This window comes from Bos grunniens, chromosome 6 (assembly GCF_055505025.1).
Source record: "Bos grunniens cultivar Pamir isolate PY7600 chromosome 6, Bosgru_T2T1.0, whole genome shotgun sequence".
NCBI lineage: Eukaryota > Metazoa > Chordata > Mammalia > Artiodactyla > Bovidae > Bos > Bos grunniens.
In genome coordinates, this window is record NC_141170.1 from 11,928,359 (window position 1) to 11,956,175 (window position 27,817).

A 27,817-nucleotide genomic window follows, 5' to 3' on the forward strand; every position below is an offset into this window, starting at 1 on the left:
TCCTGCATTGCAGGCAGATGCTTTACCAGCTGAACTGCTAGGGACACCCAGTCAGGGTTCCATGTGCATATAAACCCATATGCTTCCATGTTACTCAGCAATGTTTCCAGATGTTCTGGTAATTTCAAAGTGCCACGTGAGGACCTCATGTGTGTTTAAGGACACCCTTCGGGTTGGGAGACCTCAGCCTCCTATAGCTTCATTTATTGCACTGAACTCAAGAAGAGGAAGTCCCAGCCCTACACAGGTCACACCACCCAAACTCTGCGGCTGCATTTCACAGGAAACCAAACCTAAAAGGACCTAGGAGGAGGGTTCTGCTAAAGGACACTGCTGAACATTGAGAATTTTTCAGCCCCCTGCCTCCTGGATTACCGGCTCCTGGAGTTCTCCGTAATGCCCTCACGGACCCCTCACGCAAGGGACATCTCAGCACAAGGCTGTTTGCACTCCCGACACTGCTCAGGTAAACCTTGTAGGCCAGCCTCATCTGAGTGGTCATCTCACTGTCGTAGAGGATCATTAAGAGAGAGCTGACAGCAAGAATAAAAGGTGTTTTCTAACATGAATTCTGGGCCATCTATAAAGCATAGAAAGGGAGAAAAGAAACCAGCTCCCTTGATCGGTTTTTAAAGATCCCTTTCTTCTGCTGGAAGAAAGAATCGAGATACTGACCCACAAAAATTTAAAGATGAAATGTTTTCAATCTTCTGACTGTTGGCAATTCAGATTTAAGGTCAGGCTGGTCACCAGCTTTCTTGACTGATGTTCATGACAACAGCCACCTGGAAAGGCAACCTCCATTCAAAGTAGGCCATTGAAAGTAGAAGTTAACTCCTGGAGCCTTTGTGGGGGGATATTTCTTAAATGTTCTACATTGAAGTGGTTTGTTTTGTTTTTGTTTTTTTTTTTCTGTGTTGGGCTCAAGGAGTATGGACTTAGCAATCATGCTCATTGTCTTCCCTCTCCAGGGGCAAGGAGCTCAAGAGGGAGAGTGAAGTTGCATCGAAATGCCCACCCTCTACGGGTGCCAGGAGGCATCTCTTCTAGATGTCTCTTCTTCTTAGAGACCAACAAATGATAGAGTTAGAATAAGACAGAAAAGAGAATGTGTCATCAAAGTGTCTATACTTTAAAGGGTACTGATGCAGTTGGACTTCATCAGCGCTGATTTTACTAGGATGTACCCATTTGCTTATCTAATTATCTCTCTTTATTGTGGTGTATGTGCATGCTAAATTGTTTCAGTCATGTTCAACTCTTTGCAACCCTATGGACCATAGCCCACCAGGCTCTTCTGTCCATGGGATTCTCCAGGTAAGAATACTGGACTGGGTTTCCATTCCCTCCTCCAGGGGATCTTTCCCACCCAGGGATCAAACTGTCCTCTCTTACATCTCTCCTGCATTGGCAGGTGGATTCTTTATCTCTAATGCCACCTGGGAAGCCCCTCTATTGCAGCATGACCTCTCAATGCTGTTCCTTTGTATCTCCAAGGACCACCCAGAGCACAGGGAACAGTTATGTCAAAAATCAGAAAGTCAGTTGTAAGTTAGGAACAGTTATCTCAAAAATCGAGAAGTCAGTTGTAGGTTAGGCAAACGAGGTCAGCAAAGAACATAGTTTCAGAAATTATCTGAGAAACTTAAGATAAAATATGCCCTAAAGAAGCAAGAAGGCTAACTGGGGTTTATTTAGCTCTTACCAACCAGTCTATAGCAATCCACTCCAGTATTCTTACCTTGAAAATCCCCTGGACAGAGAAGCCTGGTGGGCTACAGTCCACAGGGTCATAATGAGTCGGACATGACTTAGCAATTAAATGAACCAGTCTATATGCATTAACTCACTTAATCCTTACACCCAAACTTGAGAGTTAGATATTGTTTTGCCTGGTTAACAGATGAAGAACTCGAGTGGCCAAGTTAATATTCAAAGTTGTCCTGTCACTAATATCAGTAACTGAATAGAAAACTACCCTGATTTGCACCTGATTCTGGCTGATACTGGAGAAGGAAATGGCAACCCACTCCAGTATTCTTTCTTGCCTGGAGAATCCCATGGACGGAGGAGCCTGGTGGGCTACAGTCCGTGGGGTCGCAAAGAGTCGGACACAATGGAGTGACTTCACTTTCACTGGCTGATATAAAAGGTGGCCACTGTTTCTTTGCAGCTTCATAGAACTCACTTTGAATCCATTCCTAGAGTGGTTTTTTACACCAGCCCTACTTTTAATTAATTATTATTATTTTTGTCTCTACTGGGACTTTGTTGCTGTGCACAGGCTTTCTCTGGCTGCAGCAAATGGCTACTCTTCACCGCAGGCTTCTCATTACAGGGCTTCTCCTGCTGTGGAGCACAGCCTCGGTAGGACTGCAGGCTCAGTAGTCGAGGTGTACAGGCTTAGATGCTCCACGGCATGTGGAATCTTCCCAGACCAAGGACCAGACTCATGGCCTTGGCATTGACAGGTAGATTCTTAACCACCTGAGATCCTTACCCTAGCCCTCTTCATGGTGACATTGCTTTTATTTTCTCCAAGGAGCTCTTTCAGATGATTTTATGAACAGCTCCATTCTAAAACCAAAGATTATGGTTTTCTGTACCACCTGGCCAACCCTGGCTTAATGCCCAGGAACCTGTTTCTAGCTCACTTTGCCATAAGTCAGGTGCTCTCTTGAAAAGACTATAGGATTTTACATCTGAGTAAGTTGATCAGGATCCAAATTCCACAGCTTGACCAGATATGCTACTTTATTCCCTCCAGTCCTACATCTTTATAATGGAGCAAGAGCACATCACTAGTACTGACAACTCTTTTTAGCCTCAATAATATGATATTTATATTAAATAACATACAGCATATATTAATATCGGGTTGGCCAAGAAGTTCATTTGAGTGTTTCCGTAAGATGTAACAGAAAAACCCAAACATTTTGGCCAACAATACTTAATATGTGCTCAATAAATGTTTGTTTGTTTGTTTGTTTTTCTCTCTCTCATTGGAAAAGACTCAGATGCTGGAAAATTGAGGGCAGGAGGAGAAGGAGACGACAGAGGATAAGATGATTGGATGGGATCATTGACTCAATGCACGAGTTTGAGCAAACTCTGGGAGGTAGTGAAAGGGAAGCCTGGCATGTTGTAGTTCATGGGGTTGCAAAGAGTCAGACATGACTGAGCAACTAAGCAATAACAATTAAGTATGTGCTCAATAAATGTTGTTTTTTTCTCCATTACTTTCTTTTCCTCACCCCACATCAGCTCTGGCCTTATGCTTAAAACATGCTCACAATCAGCATGGAATTTATTAATATAGAAAATTTTATGAATATTTTATTTTTATAAACTCATTAGAGAATAGTAATATACCACAGTTGCATAGCCTCATAGAATCAACAGAGTCCTTGGGCACTTTTTTTTTTAATTTAATGATTTTAACTGCTTAATGAAGTAAGCAGGGCAATGTTAGATGTTGAAACTGAGGCTCAAAAAGTTGATGAGGATGGACAGTATGGTGATATGGAAAAGAGGCTTTGAGATCAGTCAAAACGAATATGAATGTGGTGTGTGATTTAAATATGTGTTTGGGGGGTAAGTGACTTATCTCTCTGAGTTTTGGTTAGCTGTTTTTGTTTTATGTAGTCTGAAATGGTGTGGGTTAGTACACACTAGAGGTTACTATGAGGATGAAAGTGAATGTATATATTGTGTCTGACACAGAGGAGACATTCAGGAAACAGATAAATGGCAACTCTATAGTGTTGCTGCCACATCACAACAGATAGCTGAGCTAGTGCTGGAAGTACCATTTTACGAATGCCATCACACAAAGCAGTTAGGTTCACCCTGGTAGGCAGTCGCCAAGATCCGCCAAGACTTGAGTTCTGGACGGTTGCTCCAAGTTGTGCCTACCCTTCCTAGCATGAAAAAAATGTTCAAAGGAGTTAAATTATTGAATAGAGATAAGTGGCTAAATCTAAGTCAGATTTAAGATTTTTAACAGATTGAACAAAACTTTCAGCAATTTGGGGAAGTAACTTACCAATAAGACTGAGAAACATCAGATTATATAGGTTAGATAGGAGTGGCTTGATAAGGAAAAATGATCATGAAAACCAGAATTATGGGAAACCGTAATCATAGAAATTTTGCTATTTTTGTTACTTTAACAGACAGAATACTTTGGGAATCATCATCATGTTTATTCAAAATTAAGGTTAATCGGTTTAATTTTAATCCTGTTCTCCAAATACCAGTGACCAGAAAAAATTGCCATTTGAATGCCTGCTGTGTGCTAGGCAATGAATACTCACTGTTTTCTACTGTTTTAGTAGATAAATTAGTTCTCACTCTGTAAAAGAGGATACCAAGGTTCAGAGAGACTCCATACATTGTCCATTTCACAGCAGAAAGAGGAGCCAAGTCTGTTGAAATCCCAAGTTCCTGCTCTTTGCACTGCACACCATCAGGGTCCTGCTGAATGTGTTCAGGGTCATGATCATAGCATCAGTGTCCTTCCAACTAACCAATAGCATTTTAGGACTCCCAGATATACCATTAGCAATAGTAAAATATGTGTGTGAGTTTGGATTTTTGTACTTCATTGGTGATGCTCACTGAAACATTGCTTCCCAAACATCTAAGCCTGAGAATTAGAACCCCACCAGTTTAGATGTCTCTGTGAATAGCTATGTGTGCTATGAAATAAGATAAGCCAGAAGGTCTGGACATAACACGGCAATTCAGTAGCCATGTGTTTGAGGGCACAACCCTTATTGTGATGTCTTTTCTGTTGATTCTATCATGAGATAAAGATGAAGGGTGGCCAGTAGTCAAGCCCAACATCTGAAAGAATTGAGCCTATACAGGGCACCCAAGGACCCACGTTTCATTATCGAATCAGCAGATTCAGAAAGACTAATTTTATACAAGACACTCTGAGTTAACAGGACTTGAGAGCATTGTCTCACTCTGGTATTCTGGCCCATACATCCATCTTCTGTGACTTTGTTCAAGTGTGAAGGGTGTATTCAAGTTGTAAGTTCCCTCCCAACAGGTAAATCTACACGAGATATCAAATAACTGTCAGGAGCTAGCTTGATGAGCACAGAGTCCAAGCTGTGTCATTACAGTAGCTGGATTTGCCCAGCTACTGATGATCTAATGACTTGATAGGCACCTGGGAGCCAGTCTGTGCCCTCCCCCACACCCCACGGCTACTTATGAATATTCATAGAGCTGGGCAAGTCTAGGGATCTGCTGGCCAGCTCCATGTCTCTCTGGTCCCTCCCAGAGAACACCTCCACACTCTGCTCATCCCAGACTCCTATTTCTGTTACCAAGTTCTCCCTACTAAACCACCCCATCCATCTGGTGAGAAATAGATAGCCTGGGGTTGAGTTCAAACCTTCCCTTCCTAGCAGGATGATTTTAGACAAGCTACTTAACTTCTCAGAAACTTAGGCTATTATTTACCAATTGGAATTGGCAATACCTAACTTCTGAATGTGTGGTGAGAAATGAGATGTAGTATGTAAAATTTACATATTATAGTGTCTAACAAGTATGAAGTGCAATATAAATGAGAGTGGCTACATTATCATTTTTAGCACTGTTATCGTGAATTATTTTATATTCAGACAAACCATCATTAGAATCTTTGGGAGTTTGGGTCTCTTTCTAAGAATGTTGACCTAAAGAAGTCTTATTATAAGGTGATTTCTACAGAAAGGTAATCTTGTCATTTTTCCATTTATTTTAATCAGCCATTTATCAAAGCCTTAGGAGTATCTTCCAACTCCCCAAATGTACTTATCTCCTGAAAACACAAAGATTTAATGAAAAATGATGCCAACTCCTTTAGAATACTTTCCTTGTCAATTTTATATCCTCAGTATTCTTCGTGGTACATAGAAATTGCTCAATAGTTGCTTGTTGAACTAGATTTGCCTAACAGTTAATAGTTTACAAAATACTTTCACTTCCATAATCATGAGGTCTTATATCCCCATTTTTTCAGAAGAGAGATATAGAGGCTCAGTTGTACAATTCATTGTACAATCTGGCGTACCTGGACTTAGAGACCTGCCTTGCCCCTGGCTAGGGAAGCAATCCTGAATAGAAAAGCGGATAAGGAAAACCTTAATTACATGGAGGAAGTTCAGTTCAGGAGTTAAGTTCTAAATGCACTTTAAGTCACAAATCAAGTGATGGTCTCATCTGAATCCATACTGTGAATGTGTCTGCTGGACAGATTTGGCTCAAGAGGACTTGTGCTGAATGCAATGACAGAATGGTTCAATACTGAAAAATCTGGGTCACTCAGATTGTTGCCTTACAATGGAGTCTAAATTACACAGGATGTTACATAGGGTTCTGGCATTCAGTAAATAGTATCATCATCAACATTATCATTATTATTAAATTATATTATTCTTGAAAGTGAAAGTCACTCAGCCCTGTCCAACTCTTTGCAACCCCATGGACGGTAGCCGCCAGGCTCCTCTGTCCAGGGAATTCTCCAGAAAAGAATACTGGAGTGGGTTGCCATTTCCTTCTCCAAGGGATCTTCCCAACCCAGGGATTGAAGCCAGGTCTCCCACATCGCAGGCGGATTCTTTACTGCCTGAGCCATTAGGGAATACTGGCTTTTCAGGCCTCTTCGTGTATTTTTAGGTTTCCTTCAACACTTCTTTGAAGTCCTTATGGTGAAACAGGTCCTCAGAGATGACTAGCATACAGCAAGTGTCTAACAAATAACTGCTTGCAGAATAACAGTGCTTTCACCATTGGACATGAAACTTCCGTGGGAGATAGGCTGCCCTATATGTTCTGATTGACAGATAAACAGGCCCATCCCTAAATCTCAGTTTATTTTCTTACATCTTTCTTTCTCCCAAAATTCTCCTTTGGTTCTGCCCTAATGCATTAATCAATCAGTGGAGAATTCATCACAGTTGGGATTAATCTGGGCCTGGCAGTTGTTGTTTAGTCACTAAGTCATGTCGGACTCTTCTGCAACCTCAAAGACTGTATCCCACCAGGCTCCTCTGCCCATGGGATTTCCATGCCAGAATACTGGAGTGCGTTGCCATTTCCTTCTACAAGGGGATCTTCCCAACCCAGGGATCGAATTTGTGCCTCCTGCATTGCAGGCGGATTGTTTATCCCTGAGCCACCTGGGAATCCCAGGCCTGGCAGCACCTGCCCCCGGTCAGTGTGCTTCTAGCATCATCTCTGAGTGCCAAATGAGAAAAGGAGCGGGGTCAACAAGTAAACTTTGAAAAAATAAGAAAACACCAAACTAGGCTCCTGATAATCTACATTTTATTTTGCTCTAGTTCCATTTTATCTGAATAGTAAAATAATATTAATGAGAAAAGTGCAGAAAGGGGAAGGGTTGAGGGAAAGGAGGAGGAAGTTGGGGAAGAAGGAAGGGAGGACAAAGGGGAGAGAGGAACATGTGAAAGCAAAATGAGTGAATGAGGAGAAGAGAGGATAGAGAGGCCATTTACTACAAAGTAAGGGAAAGGGGGACAGGGAAAATCTTACTAATTTTGCTACTGGAAAAAAAAAAGGAACTCTTTCTGCAGAAGAGAAAAAGAGATGGCTTTTGAAAATCAAAAACACTAAGAGGAATAAATTCCAAAGCAATAGACTGCACTCAGTTCATTAAGGGTGTTTTCAAAATCACTTAATATTAAAAATGGATGCACATGAACATGGCCTTAAGATATTGAAGGGAAGTTATTTGTTATCAAGACAGTTGCAAAATCTTTTTTAAAAATATGTCCATACTTAGTAGAAAAACTAGGAAAGCAATCTCCCATATTTCTTTTAAAAAAATCTATAATAGCAATCCACTTGACTTCAAATGCCTCCATTCATCAAAAATCCAATAAAATTAAAAGTTAAATTAAATTTAGCTGATTGTCCTGACCAGGACGTAGAATTAGAAATCCAATCAGCATATATCTTTCTCTAACTATGTGTACCTTTAAAATGTAACTTAGTCATTTGTGATATGAAAATAGAGGAAAATTACATATGGTGAGGACCAAATAAACGAATATCTGCATCTGAGAAATCTTGATTTCAATATGTTTGCTCAAAATTTGTGCACCATGCACACACACGCACACACACACACACACACACTTCCTGCCCCTCCTCACAAAATATACAAATGTCCACATGTCACACCCTCCTTCAACTCCAAATAACAGCCATCACTTTATGTATACTGGGTGTGATTGTGTAGGGAATCAGATGAAGGCTGCATTTATTTTATATTCATTTCTTTTCTTGTTTTAATAAGAAAAAGCAGCCACTTTTAATTTAGACCTGCTCCTCCAGCCTTGACCCAGTTTTGGTTGCAGTTATACACCTTACCTTTATGACTGATTCTAACATCCTCTTCAGCAATTCTTAGTTTGCTTCTGGTCATTTCCTATATCTATTTAAGTACCTTATCATTATTACAACTATGTTTCTTAAACTTTGCAATAAACAGAGGCTAGTATTTTTATAAGCTTCATCTTTGAGGAATAAGTGAGAAATACTTGAGAGTAAAAAAAAATGTCCTTACTGCAAAAGCATTGTTTTCCCTTCATGAAATATTAATTTCAGATCAGGTTGAAATGCAGCAGAAATATTTATGATAAAAATGTCTCAGTTTGGTAGCATGGGTGAACTCCCAGTGGAGAACAAGAGTTCTGGATAACAAGGAAATACAATTTGTTACTTTACATGTTTCCAATTGTTTAACCTGCTTATGATACCATAAGGGTATTAATTATTTTGGGATTAAGATTCTCCCCCAAATTCCATCTATTTATAAAGCAATTCTTTCCTTCCTAACACATCCACTGAGACCCCAAGTGGGTTACAAGTTCAGAAGTAGCCTTTCTGGTTTTAATGCCCAAATTTAATGTACATTCTTTTGGAGGTCTTAAGCACGCTCCCAGTCTATAGAATCTTGTTTCTTTAATTTCAGTTTTTTCTGAAATATTGATATGTTTTAACCATCAAATCCATTACCTTTACAAAATACTTTTCAACCTACAAAGTGAGCAAATCTTTGGGATCATCTCCAAAATGGTGGGATTAATGGCCCAAATGGATGACTAGGATAGGAACCCCTTTACTCTCAGAATCCCAGTCAAGCCACGCACCTCTCTTGACATGGCCCTCTTTATACCTTGAGGGAGGTGAAAGAGACCGATAGGGAGGGCAGGGACGGATGGAACAGCTATTTCTCAAACAGGTTCATTTTGGACTCCCGGGGCACCCCAGAAGCCTGCTGCTGCTGCTAAGTCGCTTCAGTCGTGTCCAACTCTGTGTGACCCCAGAGACGGCAGCCGACCAGGCTCCCCTGTCCCTGGGATTCTCCAGGCAAGAACACTGGAGTGGGTTGCCATTGCCTTCTCCAATGCATGAAAGTGAAAAGTGAAAGGGAAGTTGCTCAGTCATGTCCAACTCCTAGCAACCCCATAGATTGCAGCCTACCAGGCTCCTCCGTCCATGGGATTTTCCAGGCAAGAGTACTGGAGTGGGGTGCCATTGCCTTCCCCACCCCAGAAGCCTAGGGGTCTGTAAACCCCAGGGGAACTGTATTACTGAAATGAATGCATAGATGCACATGGCAAAATAAATTAATGACGAGTATATTCCAGCCCTTTCTCTTAGGCTTTGGAGCCTGGTGTATATTCAGGCAATTCTAGCACTCGGCGTGGCATTTATGATTAGCCCTGTATTGGCTTCTACCTCTTAATGCCATTGGTATTTTCCCTTGTTGGAGAAATAAACAGGCATCATGAAAAAGGAGAAAGGTATCTTCTTTCTGTGGATTCCCAGAGGGCCCAGGGTCTCTTCCTGCTCAGACCCTCCCTGACCATGGGACCTAGGAGGCCAGGTACAGTCTCTTGGTACAGGCAGGATTCAGGCAGCGTCCCCATGGCAGAACCAACTCTTGACATGTTAGCACCATTTGTAATAAGCGCCCTGCTGTGACTGACAGGTGGCACTGGAGCATCACTTCCCTTTCAGCAAGAGCCATGCTTTGGCTTTATTTCTGTGGCTAACTGGGAAGAGAAACTGAAATCAATGCCTCAGTTCCTATAGAAAATGAATGCACAAAACACGGTGAAATGTCCCCATTTCTGGGATGCTGCAGCCTCTCAGGGTGCCTGAATGAAGGCAAGTATCTAATGGCGCTATTTTATCTCAGATCACCTCTAGATCATGGAGATTCCTGGAGAAAGACCTGCAGCCCTGGGGGTAGCAGTGGGGGGTGTGGGGAAAGGTTCCTCAGCCTGGAGACCCTTCCCCACTCCCATTATCATGTCCCAACTAGGGGTCAGGGTTATTTCTAAGGAAAATTACAGGGGCCTTGGGAAGAAGTTCCTGACCCACAGGGAACTGGTGGATCCCCTCTGGGCATGCCTCCACTGTATCCCTCTAGCTCCTTATGTTCCTCTATTATTTATAGATATGCATCTTTAAGCTCACTCCCTTAGAGTTATTTATGGCACTATGGAGAACAGTATGGTGGTTTCCTAAAAAGTAAAAATAAGACAACCGTATAACCCAGAAGCAATTTCACTACCAAGCATACACCCTGACAAAACCATAATTCAAAATGACACACGCACGTTACAATAGCCAGGACATGGAAACAACCTAAATGTCTGTCAACGATGAATGAAAAGGAAGATATGACATTTATATACAACAGAATATTGCTTGGCCATTAAAAAGGAACAAAACTGGGTCATTTGTGGAGACGTGGATGGACCTTGAGACTGTTGTATAGAGCGAAGTCAGAGAGAGAAAAATAATCTATATTAATGCACATATGTGGAACCTAGAAACGTAGTACAGATAAACCTATTTGCAAGAAAGGAATAGAGACATAGAAAACAGCCATGGACATGGTGGGAGGAAGAAGGGATGAGCTGGGAGATTGGGGTTGACCTATGCACACTACAATGTCCAAACAGGTACCCAGGGGGAACCTGCTATCACAGCCCAGGAAGCTCAGCTCAGTGATGACCGAGAGGGGCGGCTGAAAGGGAGGACATGTATGTATACATATAGCTGATTCACTTCATTGTACAGCAGAAACTGGCACAATATCGTAAAGCAACTATACCTCAATAAAGCAATAATAAAAAATAAAACGAAGTACTATGGAAAAAGCAGACAAATGCTATGAGGGCAGAGCCTTGCTCTGTGGTGTCTAATCCCTAGTATCTGGACCATGTCCAGCACTTAGCAGACCTCAGTACATGTTTGCTGAATACATGAATAAATTCTGAGGAGGGCATGGCAACCCACTCCAGTATTCTTGCCTGAAGGATCCCATGGACAGAGGAGCTTGGCAGGCAGTCCATGGGGTCACAAAGAGTTAGACACAACTGAAGTGACTGAGCATGCACACAGGACTGCTAGGAGAATCAAGTGTGGTTATTGTACTTTCTGTAAGAGTGAGAAGTGTTAGTGAGTGGTGGGTGTGGAGCAGATGGAAATGAGTGAACTGAGGTTCTTACATCCACTTCCTCTGCCTCACTGCCCAATAACATGCCTGGGGTATTTAAAAAATACCAATATCTGGACTCCAGCCTGTAGAGCTGACTCAGACTTTTGGAGGCATCAATATATTGCATTGGCCAAAAAGTTTGTTCAGGTTTCCATAACAAGTTATGGAAAAATCCAAATGAACTTTTTGACCAACCCAAGAAAGAATCCATACCTCCCTCATCTGGTGGTCATGATTTGCAGGTAAGCACTTCTTATTTCTGGAGACTAAAACCCAAAAGTGACATAAGGCATTTAATTATAAAAGTTCAAGTTAATGTGAATCACCATTTCTCCATGTCTTAACTATCTTCTGTTCTCATGTCTTCCTGACAAGAGTCTTACTGACAGCTATTATGTTACCCCCATTTTATAGATAGGCAAACTGAGGCTCACAGCAGGTAGACAAGGTGTCCCAACACCTAACTGAAACATTTGAAGTCCAGTGGTTTGTAAAACCATCTTGTAGAGCAGGCTACCTGCCACCTCTGAATGTTCGGTTTGGTTTTGTAGAAAATAAGAATGATAATACAGATCATATGGGGTTACTGTGACAGCAGCTGGGGACACAGTAGATGCTCAGTGTTTGTTCCATCTTTTTAAAAAGTGTATATGTCAGGAAGGGACGGGCATGGTCTTTAATAGGTCACATTTGTAGAACTGACGGACATGAATCTTTGTCTGATTCACCACATCCCATTCTCACCACATCCTTTACAAAAATGACTCAGATCAGGTAAGACCTCAGCGCTCTCAGACGGGGCTTAGACATTCTGAGTAGAGCAAAGCCCTGTACTCCTCACGGAGGGCCATCCATTCTGTCTTGTGGACAGCACCACTTGGCTGACTCATCCTCTGATATGGGTCAGTAAGACCCCAGTTTTGCTCTTGAAATGCCAGAGAAGTTGGGATCCCTTAATAACATTTTAAAATTATTTTTGTACAATACATTGCTCACATCTCTTAAAAGCTGCTAGTAAAATCTCTCTTTTAAACTTTTACTAAGATTTTAAAATACAAACCTAATAAGCACGGATGTTACAGATTGCATAATTTTCAAAGGTTTAGGTACAAAGCAAAAGCTAAGAATTCCTTCCCCAACCACTCCTCTGTCCACTGCTGATGCCCTAAGTGTTAGCACTTTGTCAAAAGTCTTTCTGCAATTTTGCTCTGCAAGGAGCTCTATTAAAGAAGACAATAAAATGTGAGAAACATAATAACATACTTCCAACTTTTTTAAACCATTCTTTGTCACCAAGTATGGAGGGATTGCAGTTTTTAAATGGATTTTTTAAAGGAATCTTTGAGCTGGAAGAGACCTATTGGGCCCAACCTTTTCATTATTCAGATGAAAAGAACAATGAGGTCCAGAACATTCCAATGCTTTGTTCAAGGCTACACCGTGGATGGCTGGAAAAGAGCTTTCCTGACCACCTCCCCAAGGCCTCTGATCCTAGGTTATAAGCTTTGGAGGAAAATACCCTGTACCTGTGATTTCTTCACATTGTACATAAGCTTGAGCTGAAAGCTAGGCACAGGGGTAGGTAACCCTCCACAAAGATAGCCTTATTTTGACTCATTTCAGCATAACTTAAAACTCCTGGTTAATGAACTCAAAGGAATGAAGGAATTATATATATTTTTTAATTTTATTTTATTTTTAAACTTTACAATATTGTATTAGTTTTGCCAAATATCGAAATGAATCCGCCACAGGTATACCCGCGTTCCCTATCCTGAACCCTCCTCCCTCCTCCCTCCCCTACCCTCCCTCTGGGTCGTCCCAGTGCACCAGCCCCAAGCATCCAGTACCGTGCATCAAACCTGGACTGGCGACTCGTTTCAAAGGAATTATATTATAAGCAAGACATTCAAAATCATAAATGCTCCCAAAGTGGGAAAGGGGTTACAAATTTGACCTGCATTACTGTAATCAAGTCACTGAATTACTCTAAATATTAATATCCAAAAATCAATGTCCATAACCATGCTCTGTGCTTAGTCACTCAGTCGTATCCAACTCTTTGTGACCCCATGGACTGATTCCCACCAGGCTCCTCTGTTCATGGGGATTCTCCAGGCAAGAATACTAGAGTGGGTTACCATGCCCTCCTCCAGGGCATCTTAGCAACCCAGGGATTGAACCCAAGTCTCCCACATTTCAGGTAGATTCTTTACCATCTGAGCCACCAGGGAAGCCCAAGAATACTGGAGTGGGTAGCTTATCCCTTCTTCAGGGATCTTCCCAACCTAGGAATCAAACCAGGGTCTCCTGAATTGCAGGCATATTCTTTACCAGCTGAGCTACCAGGGAACCCTGTCCATAACCGTACATATCCAAATATAATATGACCAATGTTAAAACAACTTGTAAGCTTTACTTTGTTATGCAAGGGAAGACATATCCATATTTCCATAATGTTTATAGTTTGTAGGATATTTTCAGAGCATCAGCTTATTTCACACTTAATACTGGAAAGAGATAACATGGACATTCCCATTTATAAAGGAAGAGAGGCCAAGTGCTCCTACAAGGTCATGTGCTGGTTAATGACAGCACTGGAGGTCAGTTTTCAGTCCAGGACTCTTCCAGGAACTGATGTCCATTGCTTGTGTTATATTGATGAAGTCCTCTTCCTTACTGGACAAGACAACTTACAAAGAGGCCGTGAACTGGACACTCCACAGTCATCCAGAGAGAATGGCCAGAGTACCTAAAGGCCAACCCCCCTTTCCCTGTATCCTTTGTTGACCTAGAAGCACAGGGTGAGGCTTGCTGTAGGGTAGGACATAGGGTATCTGGGGAACTGGAGTTTAGTCCCAGTTTTTTAGTAATTTTCTTGAAGCCAGTGGTCCAAGATCACACAGCTCAAATCCAAATCCCATCCTTTGTCACACATGGTCCTTGACGATCAAAACCCAATAGACCTTCCCAGGTTCTTTTTCACATGCTACTAATATCCAAGCTGCTGGCCTCTGTGATCCCATCAAGCCATGTAAAGTCTCTGTGTCACACTATATATTCTAACATCTTCACACCCTTGCACATGGCACCCCATTTACCCAGAACAACTTCCATAAATCAAGAAGATGCTGACTTAATCTGCAAGATCCAGATCAAGTATGATCTCCTTTATGAAGATCCTCTGGGCTGTCCAAGACAGAGTCAGAATTCATTCTGTTTTATCTGCATCTGTTTTTACAAAGCACTTTGCTAACAACCATCATAGGGGGAGTTAGAATAGAATCTACCTTATACTGAGTTTTAGGCATGCCTGGAGGGAAGGCACAATATTTGAATAAAGTTAGTTTTCAGTAAATGCTATTGGATAGATGAATGAATGGATGGGTGGATGGATAGACGGACATATGGATGACAGAATGATATAGGAGTACCTAAAGCTCAGTGGGCAATATGGTTGAATTGCTAGGAAATGGAATGCTTGAGTCCTGTAGATTTGGGCTCTTATTGCAGATGGGTGACCTTGGGTGCATAATTTAACCTCCAAGGATCTCATTCTCTTTAAAAGTGAAATCCACTCTCTACCCCACTGCACTAGCTTGGAGCCCCAGGAGGCTGATGGATAGAAGTCATACCAATGGCTCCTCACACTTGGCTTCCTGTTGAGTTTGGTCAGTGGAAGAGATTCAGGGCAGGAGACCCATGAGATGTAGATTTTTATTCCACCTACCACAGCTCAATCCCTGCGAGTCCCTCACCTGAAAGTCACAGTTCTTTTCCCATCAGCCTGCTTCTGGATCCCCATGACCACTGGCTCCCTTGACCCCTCCTGGCACATGCACAGGCACAGCCCCTCAGGCCCTTCACAGTCCTTTGGGATCCCCTACACCCTGCCCAGACCTTTTAAACCGTCTCTTTATTAAACTGTTCTCAGATTACCCAATTTGAGGGTGCCATCTGTTTCTTGCTGGAACCCCAACTGATCCCATGGGTAATATCCTTTATACCTCCCAGAGTCTCTGTGCAGCTAAATGGGGATCATGGATGTAAAGTCCTTGTTGAATACTCTCAGGGTCTCTGCTGCTGATTTATATGCTAAGTGGGACTAATGATCTCTCCAACGCAAGCGAATACAAGCCACAAATAAACTGTCGTGTCCTACGTGACGCAGTATATAAATGTAACTCCCAATAAATATTTCATGGCGAAGTCGCACTCTGAAAGGAAAAGCATCCTTTCTGCACGCACTTGGGCTCCCCAGAGCAGAGCTTGGGCTAATGCACCCTGGGCGCCCAGGGGAAGCACGCGACGGCACGTCAGGCAAAACCAGGCTTGCTCAGGATAGGTTTGCCCAGCTCCCCGGGGGGCAGATTGGATGAATGCTGACATGAATGCTGACAGAAAGAGGACAGCGTGTCAGGGAAGACGTCCTCTCCCCCATCCCCTCCCGAAATAAACCAATTATCAACCTGGATTGATTCTCTCTCTGTCGTTTCCTCTAAGCTGCCACCTGCATCCCGTCTTAACAGGAAGCGACAGGAGCCTGTTCACCAGAATTAAAACATGTTGCGGAAGGCCCAGTAATGAGCTTGCTTTTGTTTCCACAGGCTGAGTTGAAGATCCCTCTCATTTGCCGGGTGCCAAGAAAGATGAACAGACCGTAAGTACCGCAAGGTCGCCTTGAGCGTGCACTAGCGTCTCCTCCATGGGGACGGGAGTAGGGTACTGGGGAGAACCGCCGGAAGGATGCGGTGTGCCCACGTGGAAAGGCCGGGCTTGAGGATGTGTGGGTGCTCAGTGATTTCTGCAGGAGGTTCCTTGTTCTTCCCCAGTGCAGTCGGGGATGTGGGGTTAGGCAGAGACTAGATACCCAGCATCGGAATGCCAGGAGGGCATCCAGAAATACCACCCATCCACCTCCCACCAGGGTGTGAAATGAAAATTAACAGAACCGCAGCATGCACACTTATTCCCACAGAGAGAGCCTGGAATCCAGCTTTCTGTCTGTGGAACACCCAGAGCGGGTGCTGCGGCTGGTTTAGGATCCTGTCTAAATGGGTATCTGAATCAGCAAAAATTCATCCCATTTCGGATGTAGTAAAAAAGATAGCAGGCCTCCAAAGTATAAGAAATATTTATAATGAAAAACAAAAGTCCTTTAAATTGGGAAAATTGGGTGCCCTGATTTTAAAATCAAGCTATTTATTTATTTTGCCGTTTGGAGAGGCAGTACTGTTTTTCTCCTCTGTGTGAAAAGAGCAGTCATGTGAGAAAGAACAAGGATTACAGAGTCAGGCAGACCCTACTATCAACCCTTGCTTTGCCCTACTGTTTTATAGCCATACAATATTCAGGAAGTTTTACCTGTTAATAACTCCCTGGATATATTAACCCTTTCTCTGGGAAGAAGGATCTGGCCTGGAAAGGAAGACTGCCTAGGGGTAGCCCATGGTAACCAGGTGATGCCTGGGTATCACAGGTGGGCACTGGGCATGTGGTTGACACCAGGGTGACACAGAAGCATAACCCAACAAGAGACTTAGACCCCTTTTGGGGGGCAAAGTAGGGTTACTTTGACAGTCTCAGCAATATTTGCTACAGGCTTCTATCTGGCTTGGAGGTCATGAATCCCTCCCCTTCAGTCCTTGCTTCTGTTTCTCTCTCTGCAGTTCTGCTCTGTGCCAATAATCTCCTTCCTAAATAGGAGAGGTGTCTCCCTTTCATGACTTGAGATGGCTTTGCTTTTAGCCAGATCTTGGTCGCTCAGCAGTTGCTCTCATCAACCTTCCCGAATGGAAGTTTTTTTGAGTTCAGCTGTAGAGTCATATTGGATGTGAAGCTGCCCATACACAGACCAGAAAACAAATCAAATCATCATAACATCATAATCATGAGTTTTCTATCTGAGGATGTTAAATCTGAATCTGTACTTTCGCAAGATCCCCAGTTGATTTATATAAGCTTGTTAAAGTCTGAGCAGCATCTGACTGTAGAGGAATGGTTCACAGAGCTGTCTCTATCGCAGTACCCTGCAGAAGTATCTCGAGTATTTGTCAACTCAGGGAAGGCAGTTACGTATCAAAGGTTACATGAGTGTAAAATGGAAATTTTCTTCTCTCCCTACACACACACACACATACACACACACAAATATACACACTGTACATACACACAAGATTTTGTTCTGCTACACCTTGGAGGGAGCACGCCTTCCTCTGTGAAAACCATTAACCCAGTTTGTTCAAGGCAGTAGATTTTAAATCTGACTGACCATTAGAATCATCAAGGAAGCTCCAGACAAAATTTCAGCAACTTTCCCCAGACCAAAGAAATCAGAATACCTGAACAGTGGGCCGTTCTACTAATGCACAACTGAGTCTAACCTGCAGCTAAGCTTGCAAAATTCTGGTCTAAGATATCTTACAATTCCATAATCTAGAATTCTGATTTTCTAACATGAAATTCTAAATGGCCTTTGTAACTACGGCTATTTACTCTGAGCCACTGGGCAGTTTTACAAAGAATGAATAAACATAATGAGAGGATGATATAGAAATAGATTATATATTTATGCACTTGCACACACATATGGGTACATACACAGTGTGAATATATGCTCATGCTTTCCCCTTCAAATATATCAGCTGGGTCAAAAGCATTTACTGTACTTGCTTTTTATTGCTTATTTCACTTAACATAATCTCTTTAAGCATCATCCATCTAGTGTCAATTTCTTTCCCTTTTTTTAAATTCCTTCAGTGAGTTTATTTATTTATTTTTTTGGCTCATTTGTTTTTGAGAAGTACAGAACAAAATACAATTATTGGAGGACAACTGCTCTACAATACTGTGTTGGCCTCTGCCACACATCAATACAAATCAGCCACAGGTATACAAATGTCCCCTCCCTCCTGAACCATTCTCCCATCTTCCCCACCATCTCACCGCCCCCCCCAGGTTGTCACAGGACACTGGGCTGAGCTCCTTGTAGAAGGTAGAACAGCCATTGCCAGTGACTGGGGCGGGGCAAATAAGTAGCTGTTTAAAGTATATAGAGTTTCCTTTGGCAAAATATTGTGAAGTTTGGTTGCACAATGGTGTGAATATTCTTAACCATGACTGGACAGTATACTTAAAACGGTTGGCATGGTAAATTTAAGCTTTATATTGCTTTTCTGCTATTTAACATGAGGCTCCTTTGTGATGGACATGTACACTCTGCTGTATTGAAAATGGGTAATCTACTGCATGGCACAGGGAACTCCACTAGGTGTTGTGTGGCAGCCTGGATGGATAGTTTGTGGGAGAGTGGTTACATGTGTATCTACGGCTGAGTCACTTCACTGTTCACCTGACACTATCACAACATTGTTAATCAGCTGTTCAGTTCAGTTCAGTCGCTCAGTCGTGTCTGACTCTTTGCAACCCCATGAATCGCAGCACACCAGGCCTCCCTGTCCATCACCAACTCCCGGATTTCACCCAAACTCACGTCCATCGAGTCGGTGATGCCATCCAGCCATCTCATCGTCTGTCATCCCCTTCTCCTCCTGCCCCCAATTCCTCCCAGCATCAGAGTCTTTTTCAATGAGTCAGTTCTTCACATAAGGTGGCCAAAGTACTGGAGTTTCAGCTTTAGCATCATTCCTTCCAAAGAAACCCCAGGGCTGATCTCCTTCAGAATGGACTGGTTGGATCTCCTTGCAGTCCAAGGGACTCTCAAGAGTCTTCTCCAACACCACAGTTCAAAAGCATCAATTCTTCGGTGCTCAGCCTTCTTCACAGTCCAACTCTCACATCCATACATGACCACAGGAAAAACCATAGCCTTGACTAGACGAACCTTTGTTGGCAAAGTAATGTCTCTGCTTTTGAATATACTGTCTAGGTTGGTCATAACTTTCCTTCCAAGTAGTAAGCGTCTTTTAATTTCATGGCTGCAGTCACCATCTGCAGTGATTTTGGAGCCCAGAAAAATAAAGTCTGACACTGTTTCCACTGTTTCCCCATCTATTTCCCATGAAGTGGTGGGACCAGATGCCATGATCTTCGTTTTCTGAATGTTGAGCTTTAAGCCAACTTTTTCACTCTCCACTTTCACTTTCATCAAGAGGCTTTTTAGCTGTACTTCAATATAAAATTAAAAGTTAAAAAAAAAAAAAAACATTTACTGAATAATATATCCTATGCCAGGCACTAAGCCGGGCCCCTCCCTTATGAAGATGAATAAGGTCTAGCCCCTGCCCTCAAGAGCATTAGCCGTACATTAAGCAAAGCATTTTAGTATTAGGTTAAAAGTGATGGGAACGCTCCACAAATGCTACAGAGTCCAGCTGTCCTGATTCAAAATTGCTTCTGAAATTAGCAAGCTATTCTACATTTACTGTCTCTGCAACCAGACTCCTTAGTAATCAATCAAGCTACATAAAGCCTCTTTCCTTGGAACAAACTGGTGGAGTTAGAGTAGACTGATCACGTGGGCCCACTGCTCATGACACCCTTGGGGCTGGATACAGGAGTCCCCGATTTGGTTTCCAGTATCTCTCCATCATTCTGGACAGAACAGATAAGAACTGTGGTGCTGCGGTTCTGGGTATTCTGGAAGAGACCATTAGAGTGATGGCTTCTAGGCCTTTCCAGTAAGAAAATGCCCTCCCTGGCCCAGCTCCTTTGGGAACTCAGACACTCAGATCAGGGACTGATGAGGGAATAAGCACCCCCAATGTGCCCCCTTTGAAATGTGCCGAGAGGGTGTAACAGTTAGCTCACTTTGTTTACCCTTAAAATGATTCCTAGTTCCCGTGGAAATTTCAGAAAATATACAAATATACCAAGAAGGAAACAAAAATCACCAATTATCCTAAGACCCAGAAATAACTGTGTTTTGTTACCAATCCTTCTCACTGTTCTATGTCTTGTGTAATATTTGGAAATTTCAGGAAGTCTACTTTTAAAACTTGTATTGTTTTCAGTTATTCATTCAATAATACTGTTTTATGTTATAATTATTGTCTCATGTTAGTAAGTCCTCTTCAAAAGCAGAGTGTTTTAAGGCTTGTGTTGAAATAAGATCCACAATCCCATAGCCATAATTCCAAAGTCAAGAGGCTTCCAAATACTGAAAATTTTTGGTAACTAGAGTGAGAACAAAATTTGACCCTCGATGAGGTGAAGTTATGGATGTTCTTCATTTATCCCACTTACTGTGAAAAACCCACACACTTTGTGTTTAATGACTACCTATTGCTCCAGAACTTACTGGAAATATTACATAGTATTCAATACACGTACAATATTACTTTTCTAAATTCCAAAATATCTTGAATCGCTAGCCGTAAGGGATTTAGAAAGCAAATGGTGGATCTGTATTTTATCTGGTGGTTTGTTTTATCTTGACCTTGGCTTTGGCCATATCACTGGTTACCTATAAAGTTTTATGAGGCAGTTTTATTGCTGAGATCTAACTTAATACTTTATACTCTAGGAGTAATAGCCTGTTTCACTATGATCCCCAGCATGTGACGTTGGGTGTCTTATCACAGGTAATACAATTATTCTGTGATAGTCTAGTATTACATAAGAACACAGGCTCAATCAAATCATCTAACAGAACTTACAATATTTTTTTTCCTGCTCTGGGGAACTTGTCTCTCATGTCTATTTTGGAATGAGTTTTGATGGCTAAAAAATGTTTGTCTCTAAAAGAGAGAGTCTTAATAGTATGGAACTCAAGTTTCCATATATGGTTGTAACCCCATTAGTAATAGCTCTAAGAGATATAATTAAGACTCTCCTTTTTTCTTCAGCATGCACACATAATCTTTATTAGAACCTGTGAAGAGGGAAAGTATTAGTCACTCAGTTGTATCCAACTCTTTGTGATCCCATGGACTATGGCATGTCAGGCTCCTCTGTCCATGGGATTCTCTAGGCAAGAATACTGGAGTGGGTAGCCTTTCTCTTCTCCAGGGAGTCTTCCCGGCCCTGAGATCAAACCCAGGTCTCCTGCATTGCAGGCAGACTTTTTACCACCTGAGCCACCAAGGAAGCCCCATTAGAAACTGTATGCTGTGTTTAAAACCAACCACCAAGCCTATTTCAGCTTTTAGTTAATTCAAGATCACTTTACCTCCAAAACTTTTCTACCTATTTCTGTTCTGTACTGTTGTTGTTCAATCACTAAGTCATGTCCAACTCTTTGCAACCCCATGGACTGCAGCACGCCAGGCTCCCCTGTCCTTCACTGTCTCCCAGAGTTTGCCCTAACTCAAGTCCATTGAGTCAGTGATGCCATCCAACCATCTCATCCTCTGTCGTCCCCTTCTCCTCCTGCCTTCAATCTTTCCCAGCATCAGGGCCTTTTTCAATGAGTGGGCTCTATGCATCACGTGGCCAAAGTATTGGAGCTTTAGTTTCAGCATCAGTCCTTCCAATGAGTATTCAGGGTTACTGTTCTGGAAATACATTTTCAGATGAGTGGACTCTGTACACAAATAGAACAGGAATGACTGGTTAGATTGTTCCCACTTGAAAGCTTCTTTATTTCTTTAAAGTGTTCAGTGGTTTTTAGTATATTCACAGAATTATGCAACCATCATCCTCAATCAATTTTAGTGTTTTCATATTCTTTATATATTATAGATATAAGTCCTTTATCAGATGCCTCAACATTTTCATCAACTCCAAAAGAAACCCAGTTAGAGGCTCTTCTTGAATAGTCTTAGGATAAAAGGCTCACTACCTTCTGATACAGTGAGTTTAAAAATTGTAAGAAAGGTTATCTTTTTACTGACATCAGCAAAGCCAGCTTCAAGTCAATGCCAATCATTAATCATTAAGCAAAATAATGATACTTTCCCACAGTAATTTACTCACTGGAATTCAGCATCTAGTTAAGAAAATATGTGCTTAGTTGCTCAGTCGTATCCAACTCTTTGTGACCTCATGAACTGCAGCCCACTGGGTCCTCTGTCCATTGGATTCTCCAGGCAAGAATACTGGAGTGGGTTGCCATGCCCTCCTTCAGGGAATCTTCCCAACCCAGGGATCAAACCCATGTCTCCCGCATTGCAGGCAGAGTCTTTACCAAATGAGCCACCAGAGAAGCCCAGTTATGAAAATAAAAGGGTAGAAAGAAAATTTCCTGGCCAGTAAGGCCTACAGGCCAGGCACCTGACTAGTCAATTTGCAGGAGGATCTCTGCCATGCTGACTGGCTGTTCAGCACTAAAACATGCTTCCCATATTGCCACAGAAGATCTGCCACCTTGGATAACCACCCAGTTCAGAGTCAGTTGAAGCCACATCTCTCTGACTCCAAAGTCCATGATCTTTGTGACAAATTGAGCTGCTACACAATGATTAGGAAAATAATCCTGTGCATATCTCATCAAGGACACATTCACAAACTGAATGACTGCTTTCCTTGTATGGGCATATTTTCTCTTTGAAAACTCGCCTGATGAAACTCACTGCATCACTGGGTGGCAATGGATATCAGTTTCTCTTGAAATGGTCCACTTCAATGTTTAGTACACACGAAGTCCCAATAAATATTTCTCTCTATTTGTATTGGATATGGCATATCAGTTTTACGATAAAATAATAAAATCTTGTGTAAACCCCAGGTCATTATTTCCCTTCCTGATACATATGAACACCACTGCCTTTGACCTAAGGGAGCAACTGAGTTTTGATTTGCAGGAATTAATAAGTGTAAATCCCACCAAACCTTGGGGAAATGAGAAGCAGCAATTTGGGCATCCTGAGATCAGAGCCTTGCATCCAGCAGGGGAATCAATGTGGCTGGCTTCCCAGTTACTCAGTAGTAATTACGAACCAACTCTCGGGGCAACCAGGCTCGCCCACTGGTGCTATCAAAGTCATGGAGCTAGGATTCAGCTTCGTGGTTGGCTGGCAATTAAAAAGCTACAAGCTGTGAGAGAACATAGCTGAGATACAGGGCGAGAGTTTGACCGAGGTTGCAGACAAGGCCAAAGACACTATTGTAAGAGTAGCAGGTGTGGTTAGTCCTGAGACGTATGAAGATGGGTGGTGATGGGGCAACAGGGGGTGTGAAGGTAGACTTTCTTCTCTCTTAATGGCAGAATTACCAGCTGGGGATGGAACTAGCTGACTGAACTCACCTACCACCACTTGGGAAGCTTAACAAACTTAGTCTTCTGCTAACTAGCCATAAGGCTGGACTTTTCTTTGTATGGGTGGCCTTTAAAAACATCACAAAAAGTAAAGAAGGTTGTGACTTATTTTCATCTTTGAGTTTATTGTTATCATTCAAGTAATATATATTCACTGCTAAATACAAAATATGTTTACATAAAGAAAAATACCACTAATCAAGCCTCTAAAAAGGAGTCAACATTACTGGATTTTTGCTTTACGGCTTTTTCATACAGCTATGCATCCTATTTTATTTTTTTAACTTTAATGTGTTATAAATATTTTCAAGTGCTACTAAAGTCATTTTCATGGCCGTAGAACCTTCCATCATTTAAGCAGCTCATATTTTATATTCTTCCACTGCTAGAGAATACCACAACCCACAGACAAATTTGACAAACTCTATTCATCTAACCATGTCCAAATGCTAAAATGCTCTGTTTCCTTACCTGCAGTGAGCAAATCCAGCACACCCAGGGAAACTTACAAGTCTGGCCAGTGTTTGGAGAAACTGACCCCCAATGATAGCTTATAATGATCACAAAGTATTTTATTATATAAAGGTGCAGAGAAATCAGAGATAAGGATCATTTATGGTTGGATACTCCATAAAGATCGAATTACCAGTTGCTTGCATATTCTCCTTTACACACACCTGACATCTAAAAGGGGCTTTGAGACAGTAAAGCAACAATGTATGCAATAGGTGTAGCACCCTGGCTGGCACAGGGAAGCATGTAGTAGATACTGTAGCAGATGGTACTTTCTAAACATGGCAGCAACAACATCTCCCACCCCACTTGCTCTAGTGCAACATGACCTGGACACTCCCTGTTCAGAAGTCAATCAATGTCTCCACTTCCCTCAGCTTGTGAGGGCCTGTGGCAGTGTTGACCAATGGCATATGGCAGGAGGGACACTGCCCGGTCTGGGCAGAGGCTTTAACAGCCAGGCAACTCTGCTTTCTCCCTTTGGAAGACCACTTCCAGCTGTCACATGCTATGACCGTCAGGCTATGAGGAGCTCCAATCTGTGGAGAAGCCCTGGGGAGAGAGATCCCATGGAAAGGCCCTCGGCTTAAGATCAAGAAGCCTTCTGGGGCATTCAGCTCAGTCCAGTTTTGAGAGCGCAACAGCATGATAGAACCTGAGAGGAGCCCATCCAGCTAAAAGCCAAGAGAGAAAAAAATAAGTTGTTTCTAAGGAGCTGCTTTGGAGGAGGGTCTGAGGTAGCAAGAGGTGACTAGGACAGATATTGTCCTTTTTATTTACATATTTTTATTTATTTTTGGCTACTTGGGCTCTTTGCTGTGCACAGGCTTTCTCTAGTTGTGGCAAGCAGGGGTACTCTTTATTGTGGTGCTTGGGCTCTAGAGCATGGGCTCAGAAGTTGTGGCACATGGGCTTCGTTGCCCTGTGGCATACGGGATCTTCCTGGATCAGGGATCGAACCCACATGCCTTGCGTTAGCAAACAGATTCTTAACCACTGGACCACCAGGAAAGTCCTTTGTCTGATATATTTCTCATCATTGCAGTTATTACCACAAGCTAGAGTCTGTTGGATATTCAGGATTCGACTTAGATATTTGTAGGACTTGGGAAAACATCCATTCCAGAGGAGCATGACAGTAAACAAACAGCTCCTTGTGGGCGAGCAGAGGGCTAGTAAGGAGTGCTTTGTTCCATGTGTGTGCAAATGGCTAAGGGCACACAGAAGAGGTTCTGGTTACTCTGTGAGAGAGCAAATCTTGGGAAAGGGTAGGGTGGTATTAGAAAAGACATCCTCAGAGGAGGTGATAGTTGGGCTGAGCTAGGGGAATGATGGAAAGTTACCGAGTAGCAAATGGAGGAAGAGTAGGGATATACTTAAGAAATCACTGCAGCTGGAAAAGCTCAATCAGGATTTAATATAAAGGGCAATGTTACATTGACTCATAATTTGAATTTTGTTGCTTCAAAACTGAATCTAAGTAATTGGAGAGAGAATTTCTTAGCAATTTATGATGGCTGGTGGAATTCTAGTTCCCATATCTCTTTAACGATGGGAAAAGAAGGCCCTTCAATCCATAACCAGAAGGAGGATGAAGGCCTGAATCTCGGTTGCAATGCTTAAAATCTCATGTTGGGGGGGTGGATGTTTGCTGCCCTGCCATGTTCTTTGTAAATAGGCTGCAATTAGAGCATTTATCCTGCCATTTGGTGCCATTGTTTGTTTAAACAAAAATGCTTTGAATAATGAAAATTCTACACCCAGGTCAGTTTCTGTGGGCTTTTCTAAGGATTCTATCAGCAAAGATACAAGAAACTTCTTGAGGAAGAAACATGAAGATTTTTTTCTGCCATTTCGCAAGGTTTCATTCTCTTCCTTTATTATCTGCAATTGCTTTAAATATTGAATAGGAACAAAAGAATAGCCATAAAATATGCATGAGGTGTAAAGAACAATAAAACAGTTGATATGTTCACTCGTTCTCAGTTTTTTTAATTACTATTATTTTTGCAGTTTTCATTCACTTTTCTGTGATCACAACTCCTTACCTTCAGCCCTTCACACACAGGGGAGCAACTATCCTGAATTTTGTGTTAATCATTCACTCACTTTTATTTTTAATTTTACAATATATGGCTATATCATTAACAATAATTTGGTTTTGTTTGTTGTTGAACTTCAGATCAAAAAATCACACCAGAGGGTCTATTGTGCACCCAGACTGCCTGGTTTTTAATAACTGTTTCCTTTGGTTCCATTACGAGACCTTAAAAGTTAAAGTGGTTGTCCCTCAGTCGTGTCCAACTCTTGAGATCTTGAGTGTTAGTAAACATTACTGCGTCTGTATTCTCAACTACAAAATGAAAGTAATAGCAGTGCTTTCTTTGTGGTGGTCTTGTGACCAGTAAATGAGCTGATTGATATAATAAGACATTTACACATAAATGGAACATAATCTGGGCTCTGTATGTAATAGTCATCATCATTCTACAATCTGTTTTATGACTATCCCAGCTTACATTTCAGAGATAATCCTTTGCTATTGTGGATAATCATAATTCCTGCAGTTTCACGCCCATGTGAGATTTTTATACGTGCATATAATACTATGTATTGCTGTCTGATCAATAGACATTTGGATTGTCAGTGCTGCTAAGAACACTCTTGCTTTTGTCTTGGAGTATATACTCAAGAGTATCTGTATATAAGGGCTTCCCTAATGGCTCAGCAGGTGAAGAATCTGCCTGCAAAGCAGGAGACACAGAAGACACAGGTTCACTTACTGGGTCTGCAAGATCCCCCAGAGAAGGAAATGGCAACCCGCTTCAGTATTCTTGCCTGGGAAATCCTCCATGGACATAGGAGGCTGACAGGCTACGGTTCATGGGGTGGCAAAGACTCGAACATGACTGAGCAAATGAGCACACACACATCTGTATATAAAGGTATATTCTCAGGATGAAAATTTCTGAATCGCAAGGTATGCACAGCTGCAAATTCCAACAGGTCATGCCACAGTTTCCAAAGTCAGCAGGCCAGTTTGCACTCCCACAAGTGTGTGTACATGGCCTATTGGCTATGCCGTCTCATTAATCGTCCATACTAGCAGTTGTCTTGTTCACCGAACTGGTAGGTGGTTTTGATTTGCCTTTTGTTGACCACAGATATGGTCAAGCATCATTTCAGATACCTATTAGCCATTATGCTTTTCTTTTTTGTCCACAGTACTAGTTGAAATCGTTTGCTTACTCCTCTGTAAGGCTTTTTGTCTTTTTCATATTGAGTTATGTAAGTTATTTCTTTATTCTGTACATTTTTCCAGTTTGTGACTTAAGTTTCTTTCTCTTTTAACGTTTTCTTTTGCATAATTTTGAGGCCGTCAAGCATCACCAACTTTTCTTTTTTTATTCAATTTTAGTATTGTTTGCAAAAACTTTCCTTATCCTGAGATCAGTAAAGTAGCTCCCTAGATTGAATTCCAAAATCATAAAATTTGCTTTTAATCAGTCTGCAATTGATTACTTTGAGTGTAACAGGAAATCCTAAAGGAAATCAACCCTGAATATACATTGAAAGGCCTGAAGCTGAAGCTGAAACTCCAATAC

General features: G+C 41.9%; 1 protein-coding gene across 1 annotated transcript in view; it reads left to right on the plus strand.

Moving 5' to 3' along the window:
- The first annotated feature begins 264 nt into the window (after nt 1-264).
- The window catches only part of CLNK (cytokine dependent hematopoietic cell linker), a 209,011-nt gene continuing 181,458 nt past the window's right edge, over nt 265-27,817 (plus strand). The window contains exons 1-2 of the mRNA XM_086407495.1: nt 265-466; nt 16,150-16,202. Of these exons, the coding sequence (XP_086263621.1) occupies nt 16,192-16,202 (11 nt within the window). The 5' untranslated portion in view covers nt 265-466; nt 16,150-16,191. The remainder of the gene's footprint in view (nt 467-16,149; nt 16,203-27,817) is intronic.